The sequence below is a fragment of the Rhinopithecus bieti genome, unplaced genomic scaffold, assembly GCF_001698545.2.
Source record: "Rhinopithecus bieti isolate Rb0 unplaced genomic scaffold, ASM169854v2 scaffold_11380, whole genome shotgun sequence".
Classification (NCBI taxonomy): Eukaryota; Metazoa; Chordata; class Mammalia; order Primates; family Cercopithecidae; genus Rhinopithecus; species Rhinopithecus bieti.
Window position 1 is genome coordinate 17236 of NW_016807225.1, and position 14444 is coordinate 31679.

General features: G+C 46.4%; 1 protein-coding gene across 1 annotated transcript; it reads left to right on the plus strand.

The window, feature by feature from the left end:
• Positions 1-3187: 3187 nt before the first annotated feature.
• On the plus strand, positions 3188-7593 carry ACOT4 (acyl-CoA thioesterase 4). The gene is made up of 3 exons (XM_017880662.1): positions 3188-3967; positions 5255-5457; positions 6876-7593. The coding sequence occupies exons 1-3, from the start codon at positions 3511-3513 to the stop codon at positions 7479-7481; spliced, it is 1266 nt and encodes a 421-aa protein (XP_017736151.1). The 5' UTR covers positions 3188-3510; the 3' UTR covers positions 7482-7593.
• The last annotated feature ends 6851 nt before the right edge of the window (positions 7594-14444 follow it).

Below are 14444 nucleotides of genomic sequence, written 5' to 3' on the forward strand. Positions count from 1 at the left end.
TTTTTTTTTTTTTTGAGACACAGTCTTGCTCTGTCACCCAGGCTGGAGTGTAGTGACGCCATCTTGGTTCACTGCCACCTCTGCCTCCTGGGTTCAAGCAATCTTCTTGCCTTAGCCTCCCGGGACATTGCTGGGACTACAGGCGTGGGCCACCACACCCGGCTACTTTTTGCATTTTTAGTAGAGATGGGGTTTTGCCACATTGGGCAGGCTGGTCTCGAACTCCTGGCCTCAAGTGATCTGCCCGCCTTGGCCTCCCAAAGTACTAGGATTACAGGAATGAGCCTCCACACCTGGCCCATCCATTTGTTTTTGCTTTATTTCAATACTTATTACTATTCTGATTGTCAGTAAAATTTCTGCTAGGAACACCAGTGGATTTACCTTATCTCCCCTGACTTGTTTCCTCGAGACCTCCCATTCCCACTAGATTTTGAGGATTGAAGATAAACTGGGGGAGAATTATATAGCAGCAAAATACTGCTAATGTCCTTAATTATTTTCTTGTTTTCCAACATATATTTTACGTCAAATTCTGTGTTCAAATCTAAGTACACCAGTCTTGTCAAAGTCAGTCTCCAACTATCAAATTCCTTAATTTGCCCCATTAATAATCATAACTCTTATTAGACCCATATTTTATTTCTCTAATTTTTTTTGTTTTTGGTTTTGTTTTGACATGGAGTTTCATTTTTGTCGCCCAGGCTGGAGTGCAGTGGAGTGATCTCGGCTCACTGCAACCTCTGCTTCCTGGGTTCAAGCGATTCTCCTGCCTCAGCCTCTCGAGTAGCTGGGATTACAGGTGCACACCACCACGCTGGCTAATTTTTGTATTTTTAGTAGAGACGAGGTTTCACCATGCTGGCCAGGCTGGTCTCGAACTCCTGACCTCAAGTGGTCTACCTGCTTCAGCCTCCCAAGGTGCTGGGATTACAGGCGTGAGCCACCGAGCCCGGCCTATTTCTCTAAATTTTAAAAGTGTCCTTTCTTGCCCTAGATTTCAAAAAGCCATCAGTACCATCATGAGAAGTTCCTCCGCCACGCTCATATTGTCAGGTACCTGCTCAGCATACATTACACTTCTCTCTTTTAGGAGAATTCCTGATTTTATTGCCCCTCCCCCTGCAGCTGTAGGTTCCAGAGAATGCTAACTCCACCCTGATCCCGGGGCAATGGTGGCAATCTCCATTTGGTTTAAGCCAATTTCAACATTCCATGACAGGATAAAATATGTGACTTAGACCTTTCTTACAAATCTGAATCTTCTCCCTCCTACTCAATATGAGCAAAAAAGGATGAGGCCACAATTAGCTGACAGCCACCTTATGATGTTATTAATGACTGAGAAGACAGAAAGATTCCTGGTGTCATCATTTAGCCATTGGATCAATCAAATGTTAAGCCAGACCTACTCTTGATTTTCAATCCAATAAATTTACTTTTCTTTTTTGTGTTTAATTAAAAAGTTAAAAAAAATTAAGGAACAGGAACATGAACCCTGGACCCTCAGATTAAAAGTCCGATGCTCTACCAACTGAGCTATCTGGGTGGTTTACTTATTTTTTTCTTACGTCTTATATTTTAAAGCAGTTTTAGGTTCATAGCAAAATTGAGCAGAAGGTAGAGATTTCCCATATACTCTCTGTGCCCCCCAAGACATGCATAGTTCCCTCAGCTCCACTATCAACATCCCCCACCAGAATGGTCCACCTGTTACAACTGATTAACCTTCACTGACATATCATTATCACCCCAAATCTCTAGTTTGCTTTAGGGTTCACTCTTGGTGATTGTTCTACATCTATAGTTTTGGACAAACATCTAATGACATGTATCCACCATTATAGTATCATATAGAACAGTTTCACTGCCCTAAAAATTGTCTGTGTTCCAACTATTCATCCCTCCCTTCCCACAACCCCTGGAAACTACTTACCTTTTTACTATCTCCAATAGTTTTGCTTGCTTGCTTTCTTCCTTTCTTTCTCTTTCTTTCCCTTCCTTCCTTCCCTCTCCTTTCTTTCCCTTTCTTTTCCTTTTCTTTCTCTTTCCTTCCTCCTTCCTTCCTTTCTTTCCTTCTTTTCTCTTTTCTTTTCTTTCTTTTTCCTTCCTTCCTTTCTTCTCCTTCCTTTTCTTTCTTTTTTTTTTGAGACAGAGTTTTGCTCTGTTACCCAGGCTGGAGTACCGTGGTGTGTGATCTCAGCTTACTGCAACCTCTGCCTGCCAGGTTCAAGCAATTCTCCTGCCTCAGCCTCCCCTGTAGCTGCGACTACAGGTGTGCACCATCACACCTTGCTAATTTTTGTATTTTTAGTAGAGACAGGGTTTCACCATGTTGGCCAGGCTGGTCTTGATCTCCTGACCTCAAGTGATCTGCCCACCTCAGCCTCCCAAAGTGCTGGGATTACAGGCGTAAGCCACTGTGCCCGGCCTATATTATATTTCATTAAAAAGCTTTTAAAATAAATTGACATGGAGGGCCAGGCACGGTAGGTAGCTCACACCTACAGTCCTAGCACTTTGGGATTACAGAGGCGGGAGGATAGTTTGTGCTCAGGAGTTTGAGACCAGCCTGGGAATCAGGGTGACACCTTCTCTCTAAAAATAAACATTTAAAAATTCGCGCCGCATTGGTGGCACGCTGTCTGTAGTCACAGATACTCCAAAGGCTGAGACAGGAGGATCAGTTGAGCCTGGGAGGTCGAGGCTGCAGTGACCCGAGATCGAGCCACCGCTTTGCAGCCTGGATGACAGCGACCCTGTCTCAAATAAAAACAACAACAACAACAACAAAAAGCAGGCAGGGCACAGCGGCTCACGCCTGTAATTCCTAGCACTTTGGGAGGCTGAGGCGGGAAGATCACTTGAAGTCAGGAGTTCAAGACTAGCCTGGCCAACATGGTGTAACACCGTCTCTGCCAAAAATACAAAAATAAGCCGGGCGTGGTGGCGCGTGCCTGTAATCCCAGCTACTCAGGAGGCTGAGGCAGGAGAATAGCCTGAACCCGGGAGGCGGAGGTTGCAGTGAGCCGAAGCGCCACTGCACTCCAGCCTGGGCGACAGAGTGAGACTCCCGTTTCAAAAAAAAAAAAAAAAAAAAAGTTAAAAACAAACAAAACCTTCCATGGAACCCATGAAAGGCTGGAATTTGGCTTGATCTCATTCGCCTCTGGTTTCACCACAAATCGATCATCCAACAACTTTCATTCCAACAACCGAGGGTGCTGTGAGACATAGAGACTTTCTAAGGGGTGAGTTGGGCCCCACACCTTGCGCGCCCCGGGGCCCGAGGAGACGATCCTGGAGAGGAGCCTGGCTACTTTTGCCTCAGACGAGTCCGGAGCGCCGGGTTAACCGGTCTGAAGTCCCAAGCGCTTTCTAGGACTGCTCAGCCACCGGCAGCTCCAGGCACCAGGGGACGCCGGATGCCCTCTGGACATTCAGCGCGCTTGCCACGATCTTGGACGGGCCTCGGGCCTCGACCTTTGGATTCCCCGCTCCGCCTCCAAGATGTCAGCAACGCTGATCCTGGAGCCCCCGGGCCGCTGCTGCTGGAACGAGCCGGTGCGCATTGCAGTGCGCGGCCTGGCCCCGAAGCAGAGGGTCACGCTGCGCGCGTCCCTGCGCGACGAGAAGGGCGCGCTCTTCCGGGCCCACGCGCGCTACTGCGCCAACGCCCGCGGCGAACTGGACCTGGAGCGCGCGCCCGCGCTGGGCGGCAGCTTCGCGGGACTGGAGCCCATGGGGCTGCTCTGGGCCCTGGAACCCGAGAAGCCTTTTTGGCGCTTCCTGAAGCGGGACGTAGAGATTCCCTTTGTCGTGGAGTTGGAAGTGCTGGACGGCCACGACCCCGAGCCTGGACGGCTGCTGTGCCAGGCGCGGCACGAGCGCCTCTTCCTCCCGCCGGGGGTGCGGCGCGAGTCGGTGCGCGCGGGCCGGGTGCGCGCCACGCTCTTCCTGCCGCCAGGTGAGCTGGGATGCTGGCGGGAGGTGTGAGCGTCAGTGGCCTGAGTCTCCGTTGCTTTCTTTGCAGGGCTGATTTAGCACTGACTTGGTTCCGGAGCAAGGTCAGAGAAGCTAGCATTGACTATGTCAGTGGCCACTCTACCAAAATAGAGGATTTGGTACTGGGCGTGGTGGCTCACGCCTGTAATCCCAGCACTTTGGAGGCCGAGATGGGCGGATCACTTGAGATCAGGAGTTCGAGACCAGCCTGGCCAACATGGTGAAACCCCGACTCTATTGAAAATACAAAAATTAGTCCGGCATGGTGGCACACGCCTGTAGTCCCAGCCACTCGGGAGACTGAGGCACGAGAATCACTTGAACCCAAGAGGCAGAGGTTGCAGTGAGCCGAGATTGCACCACTGCACTCCAGCCTGGGCGACAGAGCCAGACTCTGTCACAAAAAAAAGAAAAGAAAAAAGAAAAAAAAAGAATTTTTTGTTAGGCTGTGTACTACGGTTTTTACTTGCATTTTATTAGTCTCTATAATATTCCAATGAAGTTGGTATTGTTATTCTGCAGATGAAATAGCAGGTTCACGTTGTCAGGTACATTATCCACTTTGCTATTAATCACTACCCTACAGATCTCTACAGGCATCAGCCTGACTTGTCTAAGGCAGAATGACGACAGTGAATGAGGCTATTACCAATGTCACCTTCTTTAGTGTTCTAGGCACACTGAGTCTCTTCTCCACTTCTTCATGTCCTGCTTTACCACAGGTCATACTTCAGACTCCACTGCCTTTCTCACCGAAAACCATCTCTGGCTATTTCTTTTTCTTTCCTCCCTTTCTACATAGACATCTGAAATATCAGTACACTAAAAACCAGAGGGCTGATGCAACAGAACATAAAATTTTGTTCCAATTGTTTTCTTTTCTTTTCTTTTCTTTTTTTTTTTTTTTTTTTTTGAGACAGTGTCTATCTCTGTTGCCCAGGCTGGAGTGCAGTGGTGTGGTCACAGCTCACTGCAGCCTCGACCTCCAGGGCTCAAGTGATCCTCCCTTCATTGCCTCCCAAGTAGGCAGGACTACAGGCATGCACCACCACACTCGACTAATTTTTTTTTTTTTAAAAAGGGTCTCACAACATTGTCCAGGCTGGTCTTGAAATCCTGGCCTCAAGCGATCCTCCTGCCTTGGCCTCCTAAAGTGCTGAAATTACAAGCATGAACCACTGTGTCCAGCCAGGAAAGCACATTTTTTAAATTGTATAATGGCTAACATTTATAATATTTTGTTCTCTAGGACCTGGACCCTTCCCAGGGATCATTGACATCTTTGGTATTGGAGGGGGCCTGTTGGAATATCGAGCCAGCCTCCTTGCTGGCCATGGCTTTGCCACGTTGGCTCTAGCTTATTATAACTTTGAAGATCTCCCCAAGAACATGGACAACATATCCCTGGAGTACTTCGAAGAAGCCCTATGCTATATGCTTCAACATCCCCAGGTTCTCCTCATGTCCTTTATTTAATCAGTCTCTCTAGAAATATCTCCATAGAGAGTGTAACCTGTACCACGTGCAGAAATGCTGCTCTGTTCCTCTTTCACAAACATTTCTTCTGGAGACTTCCTAGGCTTAAGGTGCCTATTTCCACTTTTTCTGTCAGATGAATTTGTGGTATAGAATTAATTGTAAAATCCACGTGAGATTTTATTTAGTAATATTAAATATTATCTGTATATTGCAAATTGAATTTCTAATCTATTGTCTTTGCATGATTTTTTTTTTTTTTTTTTGAGACAGAGTCTCGCTCTGTCACCCAGGCTGGAGTGCAGTGGCTGGATCTCAGCTCACTGCAAGCTCCGCCTCCCGGGTTTACGCCATTCTCCTGCCTCAGCCTCCCGAGTAGCTGGGACTACAGGTGCCCGCCACCTCGCCTGGCTAGTTTTTTGTGTTTTTTAGTAGAGACGGGGTTTCACCGTGTTAGCCAGGATGGTCTCGATCTCCTGACCTTGTGATCCGCCCATTTCGGCCTCCCAAAGTGCTGGGATTATAGGCTTGAGCCACTGCGCCCGGCTGCATGCTTGTTTTTTAATTTTAATTTCCTGATGTCAGAGTATGTTCTAAGATTTTGGTCAGAACTTGTCCACCCCTTTCAGAAGCCAAGAACGAACTTACTTACTTACTCTGAAGTCTGGCTTTGTAATCATTTGCCAATACATATGGCAAATGATCTGATAAATGATTCACATCTTGGAACAGAACTTGGTTCCACACTATTGGTTGCATTGCCACATGAAGACTTCAGTCAGACCTACCTGAATGTGGTCCTGAACTTGATGGGCTCCGTGGCTCAGCATTCTCTAGTGGATAATTCTCTGAAATGTTTATAAATCAATTTCCAAGGTTTTCAGTGATTTTAAGATTTGTTTACCATGTGTTCAGCCAGATATTCTGCACATGGGAAGAAACTCCCCTGTCAGCTGAGGTTGATTTTCTTGTGGATGATTCCCAGATTAAAGCTAGCAGCATCACTGTTTGCATTTTAGAAAATGTTTTGAATTGGATAAGTTTTTTTTTTTTTTTTTTTAAAGACAGAGTCTCGCTCTGTCACCTGAGCTGGAGCGCACTGGTGTGATCTCAGCTCACTGCAACCTCCACCTCCCAGGCTCAAGCAATTCTCCTGCCTCAGCCTCCCGGGTAACTGGGATTAGAGGCACATGCCACCACACTCTGCTAATTTTTTTTTTTTGTACTTTTAATAGAGATGGGGTTCCACCATGTTGGCCAGGCTGGTCTCAAACTCCTGACCTCAAGTGATCCGCCCGCCTCCGCTTCCCAAAGTGTTGGGATTACAGGCGTGAGCCCCCACTCCCAGTCTTGGTAAGTTATTTACTCGACTCTTCTCTCTTGTTTTCTTCCAGGTAAAAGGCCCAGGCATTGGGCTTTTGGGCATTTCTTTAGGAGCTGATATTTGTCTCTCAATGGCCTCATTCTTGAAGAATGTCTCAGCCACAGTTTCCATCAATGGATCTGGGATCAGTGGGAACAAAGGCATCAACTATAAGCACAGTAGCATTCCACCATTGGGCCATGACCTGAGGAGAATCAAGGTAGCTTTCTCGGGCCTCGTGGACATCGTGGATATAAGGAATGATCTCATAGGAGGGTATGAGAACTCCAGCATGATTCCAGTAGAGAAGGCCCAGGGGCCCATCCTGCTCATCGTCGGTCAGGATGACCATAACTGGAGGAGTGAGTTGTATGCCCAAAAAGTATCTGAACGGTTACAGGCCCATGGAAAGGAAAAACCCCAGATCATCTGTTACCCTGGGACTGGGCATTACATCGAGCCTCCTTACTTCCCCCTGTGCCCAGCTTCCCTTCACGAATTAGTGAACAAACATGTGATGTGGGGTGGGGAGCCCAGGGCTCATTCTAAGGCCCAGGTAGATGCCTGGAAGCAGATTCTAGCCTTCTTCTGCAAACACCTGGGAGGTACCCAGAAAACAGCTTTCCCTAAATTGTAATGCATTTGTCTATTGTTGACCTGAGAGATTCAAGATCAGATTCTAGTGTTCAGTAACCCTATGTGAATCAGCTGTCTCCTGGATAACATTAAAGCCATGTCCTTGTCATTAATGGTGTATTTTACGTAACTTTGTTGAATAAGCTTTGTCATTAGTTTTACTAATGTAACTTGCTTGTTGTAGAAGATTAAGAGGCATATGATACACGTAAGTGAAAAGCATTCCCACCAGTTAACATTTGTGTTTCCTTCTAGATTTTTTTAGTTAATGCTTTGAGTCATAGGTGAGCTTTAAAGCTGGTGACTTTTTCCATCACTGTGAAAGAATGGTCACCTAATGTTTGCTGTTCAACCATCAGTAGCAGGGTAGAATTTTCTTTGGCCAGAAACCTACAGAGGGATGTTAATATGAGGAGAGGCAGCTGACCTTTTCATTATAAAGGTCAGAGAAGAATCCTTTGACAGGAGATGAGACCTGTCTCTAGAATAGTTAAGTCTATACTCTCTTCCAAGGGTGAATGACTACGATCTATTTTCCTTCTCACTTCCTGTCTCTAAGAGCAGACCTTGGGGCCGAGTACAGTGGCTCACACCTATAATCCCAGTACTTTGGGAAGTCAAAGGGGGCAGATCGCTTGAGCTCAGGATTTCATGACCAGCCTAGGCAACATGGCAAAACCCAATCCCTACAAAAATTAGCCAAACATGGTGCACACCTGTAGTCCCAGCTACTCGAGAGAATGAGGTGGGAGGATTGCTTGAGCCCAGGAGGTCAAGGTTGGTGCAGTGAGCCGTGATTGCATCTCTGTACTCTAGCCTGGGCAACGGAGTGAGACCTTGTTTCAAAAAAATAGACCTTGGAAAATTATACCGCGGTAATCCTGGAGGAATCATTCCTCTCTCTCCTTGACATCAATACTACGTAGCATTTATTATTATTATTATTATTTTTTTGAGACACAATCACTGTTGCTCAGGCTGGAGTGCAGTGACACAATCTCAGCTCACTGCAACCTCTGCCTCCTGAGTTCAAGCAATTCTCCTGCCTCATCCTCCTGAGTAGCTGGGACTACAGGCATGTGCCACCATGCCTGGCTAATTTTTGTATTTTTAGTAGAGATGGGGTTTCACTATGCTGCCCGGGCTGGTCTCTAACTCCTGACCTCAAGTGATCCACCTGCCTCAGTCTCTAACTCCTGACCTCAAGTGATCCACCTGCCTCAGTCTCCCAAATTACTGGGATTACAGGCGTGAGCCACTTGCCCGACTTACCTAGCGTTTATTAATATACGTGTATTTGAAAAGATAATGACTGAGAAATTTCCAAAACTGATGTAAAAGACATCAAGCCACATATTCAAGAAGAACTGTAAATGCCAGGCAGAATAAATACAAAGAAAAACCATGCTTATCACAGTAAAACTGTTTATGGTAATTTTATTATTTATTTATTTATTTATTTATTTATTTATTTATTTGAGACGGAGTCTCGCTCTGTCACCTAGGCTGAAGTGCAGTGGCACAATCTCGGCTCACTGCAAGCTCCGCCTCCCGGGTTCATGCCATTCTCCTGCCTCTGCCTCCTGAGTAGCTGGTGGCACCCGCCACCACGCCCGGCTAATTTTTTGTATTTTTAGTAGAGACAGGGTTTTGCCATGTTAGCCAGGATGGTCTCGATCTCCTGACCTCGTGATCTGCCCGCCTGGGCATCCCAAAGTGCTGGGATTACAGGCATGAGCCACCACGACCGGCCATTATTTATTTATTTATTTGAGACAGAGTCCTGCTGTGTTGGCCAGGCTGGAGTGCAGTGGCACAATCTCAGCTCACTGCAACCTCTGTCTCCCGGGTTCAAGTGATCCTCCTGCCTCAGCCTCCCAAGTAGCTCAGACTACAGGCATGTGCCAGCACGCCCAGCTAATTTTTGTATTTCTTTTTCTTTCTTTCTTTTCTTTTTTTTTTTCTTGAGATGGAGTCTCACTCTGTAGCCCAGGCTGGAGTGCAATGGTGCGATCTCAGCTCACCACAACCTCTGCCTCCTGGATTCAAGCAATTCTCCAGCCTTAGCCTCTCGAGTAGCTGGAACTACAGGTTCCTGCCACCATGCCTGGCTAATTTTTCTATAAAAGAGACAGAGTTTTACCATATTGGCCAGGCTGGTCTCAAACTCCTGACCTCGTGATCCATCCACCTCAGCTTCCCAAAGTGCTGGGATTACAGGCATGAGCCACCGCACCTGGCCTTGTATTTCTTTAGTAGAGATGGGGTTTCGCCATATTGGCCAGGCTGGTCTTGAACTCCTGACCTCAAGTGATCCACCTGCCTCAGCCTCCCAAAGTGCTGGGATTACAGGTGTTAGCCACTGCACCAGGCTTGTTTGTGGTAATTTTAAAACATAGCTGTAAATTCATTGGCATTTCCCTCATCAAGAGATGGAAGACCTATGTCCCCACCCTTCAAATCTGGATGAACTTGTGACTGTTTCAGTCAGTAGAGCAGAGCAGCAGTGATGCCACCTGGCTTTGCAGGCGAGGTAATATAAGGCCATGAGGATTCCACCTTGTTTGCCAGGAACACCTGCCTTTGGAGCTTGAGCCACTATGTAAGAAGTTTGGGCCAGGCGCCATGGCTCATGCCTATAATCCCAGCACTTTGAGAGGCTGAGGCGGGCAGATCACCTGAGGTCTAGAGTTCGACACCAGCCTGACCAACATGGTGAAACCCCATTCCTACTAAAAATACAAAAAATTAACTAGGAGTGATGTCGGGTACCTGTAATCTCAGCTACTCAGGAGGCTGAGGCAGGAGAATCTCTTGAACCTGAGAGGCAGAGGTTGCAATGAGTCAAGATCACACCACTGCACTCCAGCATGGGCAACACAGTGAGACTCTGTCTCAAAAAAAAAAAAACTAAAAGAAGTTTGACAACCTTGAGGATGTGATGCTGTGATGCTGTGAAGAAGATTAAAATACATGTATAAGCCAACCACAGGCACTCCTGTGACAGTCCCAGTTGTGGTCAGCATCTCAGTTATCTCAGCCCAAGTGCCAGACATATAAGTGAAAAACACCTCCAGATCATTCTAGCCCCCAGCCATTTAAATCTCAGTGGAGACTTCACATAACCTCCACTGAGCAGTGATGTCCCTCTCAAGCCCTGTTCAAACTGCAGATGTGTGAGCAAAATGGATTGTTTTTGTTTTATCTGACTGTTTTCAAGTGTGTTTCAGTTATCTATTGTTGTGTAGCAAACCACCCTAAAACAGCAGCTTAAAACACTAACCATGTATTTTTCTCAGGAGTCTGCAAATGGGACAGGACTTGGTAGGAATGGATCACCACTGTTCCAAGTAGCACGGGCTGGGGCAATTTGACTGAAGAGTTGAAACTCAGCCCAAGTAATTAGCAAGAAGGCTCAGATGGAGAGAAATTGAGAACCCCCTAAATCATATCCCTTCCTGAGTTCCCAATTGACAGCCAGCACCAACCTCCCTGCCATAAAAGTAGAGTCTCCAAGCGTGAGCACACCAAGTAAGGCAGACTTGCATTGACCTTTGTTCAGCTCTGTCTTGGAAGCTATTATACATACTATCAGTCTGCCATGCTCTATTGAACAAGGCAGTCAAAGGCTAACCAAAGTTCAAGGAGAACATAGTCTGCCTCCTGAAAGAAGAGTGGAAAGGTTCTGGAGAAGAGCATGTGGAATGGGAAATAATTGTAACCATCTTTGAAAAATAAGTCTGCCTTCTGGCCATACATTCGTCCACGTGTAAAATACACCCATCTCTCTTCTAAACCCTCTCCCTGCAAAATCCCTCATTTCATTATAGCATCACACTCAGGCTGAAGGTCCAAGATTTCATCATTTATATCAGATCCAGGTATAGATGAGGCTCAGAACAGTCCCTTGGGTATAGCTCCTTGAATATCATTCTTCTCAGTCTGAACAGCTTTGAAACAAACAAGTTAGCTATCCTCGCAGAAGCATGTTCATAATACAACGGTGGGAGAAGTGTAAGATAACTCCTATAGACACTCCTGTTCAAAAATGGGGAAAATGTGGCACACAGCTGTCACTAGCCTGTAGTGACTCTGAAACACACCTGAGAACATGCTGCCAATTCCTTCATTACTGTTCAATTTACTCTCTGTGAGTTGCTCTCTGTAGTTATTGGTTCTGCCTCCTGAGTCGAAACCTTTATTTTCCATAAGAAAATGAATTAGCAATTAAATTAACCTGCCTCCTACATGGAAAAGGGGAGTTCAAAGTTCTCTTTTAATTTTGTATTCTCTACTTTTTAAGTTCCAGCTCACAGTGGAACTGGAGTTATTCTTCAGCCAGAACAATTTTCTTTCTATTTTTTTTTTTTCTGAGACTGAGTTTTGCTGTCGTTTCCCAGGCTGGAGTGCAATGATGTAATCTCAGCTCACTGCAACCTCTGCCTTCCGAGTTCAAGCGATTCTCCTGCCTCAGGCTCCCAAGTAGCTGGGATTACAGGTGCCCACCACCACACCTGGCTAATTTTTGTATTTTTAGTAGAGACAGGGTTTCACCATGTTGGCCAGTCTGGTGTCGAACTCCTGACCTCAGGTGATCCACCTGCCTAGGCCTCCTAAAATGCTGGGATTACAGGCATGAGCTACTGTGCCCAGCCAGCCAGAACAATTTTCTTAAAAACTTTGTGGGGTTTTCTAAAAATCTCAGTGGGTTTCATTCCACTAGACAAAATACACCTCTAGAAATCTGTTTAAGAACTTCTTGGCCAGGCGTGCTGGCTCACGCCTGTAGTCCCAGCACTTTGAGAGGTCAAGGTGGCAGATCACCTGAGGTCAGGAGTTCGAGACCAGCCTGGCCAACATGGCGAAACCCCTTCTCTACTAAAAATACAAAAATTAGCCAGGTGTGCTGGTGCGTGCCTATAATCCCAGCTACTTAGGAGGTTGAGGCAGGAGAATTGCTTGAACCCAGGAGGTGGAAATTGCAGTGAGCCGAGATTGCACCACTGCACTCCAGCCTGGATGACAGAGCGAGACTCTTCTCCAAAAAAAAAGAAAATGACAATTAAATGCAATCTTTTTGTAAATGTTTAAATGACCTATCAGGTAAATGTAGCTGAAGCTTTGACTATCTTCCTAAAAATAGGGATTTGACAAACCAAAGATTGGTTATAAACTACTTTAGCAGGTCAGGTGTAGTGGCTCATGCCTGTAATCCCAGCACTTTGGGAGGCCGAGGCGGACAGATCAGTTGAGGTCAGGAGTTCGAGACCAGCCTGGCCAACATGGTGAATCCCCATCTCTACTAAAAATACACATTAGCCGGGCATGGTGGCGCATGCCTGTAATCCCCGCTACTTGGGAGGCTAAAGCAGGACAATTGCTGGAACCTGGGAGGCGAAGGTTGCATGAACTGAGATTGTGCCACTGCACTCCAACCTGGGCAACAGAGTGAGATTCTGTCTCAAAAAAGAACTACTTTAGCAATTTATAAGTCAGCACACCAATATATATTTGAATTTGATCATTTTCCATGATGAATCATAGAAAGCATAACTTTTAATAACAAAATCTTTAGGGACTCAGGAAGGACAAGGCAGCCGTCCTGGTTCTCCATGAGTCCATGCTTAACATTGGACTTATGTCCTCTTGAATACCAGCTATTTCTCTAATTTAGGTGCATAGCACTGATAACCAACGGGTTTTTACAGGTAATTTGTCTTAGACCATGGAATCCAAATGACTTTAAATAGTAATAGTTAAAACACTTTTGACAAGGAGATCTGGTTATTTCTGTGGTTTACAATAACAGTATAATTATGCTTAATTAATTAATTAATTAATTTATTTATTTTGAGACAGAGTTTTGCTCAGTCGCCCAGTCTGGAGTGCAGTGGCGTGATCTCAGCTCACTGCAAGCTCCGCCTCCCGGGTTCCCGCCATTCTCCTGCCTCAGCCTCCCAAGTAGCTGGGACTACAGGCGCCCGCCGCCACGCCCGGCTAATTTTTTGCATTTTTAGTAGAGACGGGGTTTCACCGTGTTAGCCAGGATGGTCTCGATCTCCTGACTTCATGATCCACCCGCCTCGGTCTCCCAAAGTGCTGGGATTACAGGCGTGAGCCACCACACCCGGCCAATTATGCTTTTTTAAAAATTTTATTTCATTTTTTTGAGACAGTCTCGATCCGTGTTTTTTGTTTGTTTTTGTTTTTGAGACAGAGTCTTGCTGTGTCACCCAGGCTGGAGTGCAATGGCCTGATCTCAGCTCACTGCAACCTCTGCCTCCTGAGTTCAAGCGATTCTCCTGCCTCAGCCTCCTGAGTAGCTGGGACTACAGGCGCTTGCCACCATGCCTGGCTAATTTTTGTATTTTCAGTAGAGATGGGGTTTCACTGTGTTGGCCAGGTTGGTCTCAAACTCCTGACCTTGTGATCCGCCCGCCTTGGCCTCCCAAAGTGCTGGGATTACAGGCGTGAGCCACTGCACCTGGCCTAACAACATAACTATGTGTTGGGAGCGGAAAAGGTCAAAGGGATCATGACCAACCTAGCATTCCACTGGAGGCCACATGATCAAACAGCAAACTGTTTATCATGAATACAGAATGTGGGCAAACTCGCTTAGTTGCCTGCCCCATAAGGTTGGCTGAGGGCAATTGCTTCCTGGTGCCGAGCTCCTTGAGGTTATTTACTGGGACATCTAGAGAATGCAGTCTTGCAAGCCTACTCTAGACGGAGCAGCTGGCCCCTTCTTCCACCCGCCTTCTCACTATGTCTTTTGCCTAATAAATACAGAGGGCTGTGTGAAGCTCAGGGCCCTTGTCCACTAGAGGCAGGGTGCCTCCTGACCCCTTCTTCCAAACCTATTCTTTTGTTTCTTTTCTTTATTCCCGCGTTCGCCCCCATTTATTCAGTCCGCCAGGGATCCTGGCAGGCTACAATTATGATTGATAGCATATACTCAGAT

Excerpts from the sequence above, each read along its gene's own strand:
- ACOT4 (XM_017880662.1), top strand. The coding sequence starts at position 3,511 with ATGTCAGCAACGCTGATCCTGGAGCCCCCGGGCCGCTGCTGCTGGAAC. Across the intron at positions 3,968-5,254 it reads CACGCTCTTCCTGCCGCCAG|GACCTGGACCCTTCCCAGGG; the intron begins GTGAGCTGGGAT and ends TTTGTTCTCTAG. Across the intron at positions 5,458-6,875 it reads ATATGCTTCAACATCCCCAG|GTAAAAGGCCCAGGCATTGG; the intron begins GTTCTCCTCATG and ends GTTTTCTTCCAG.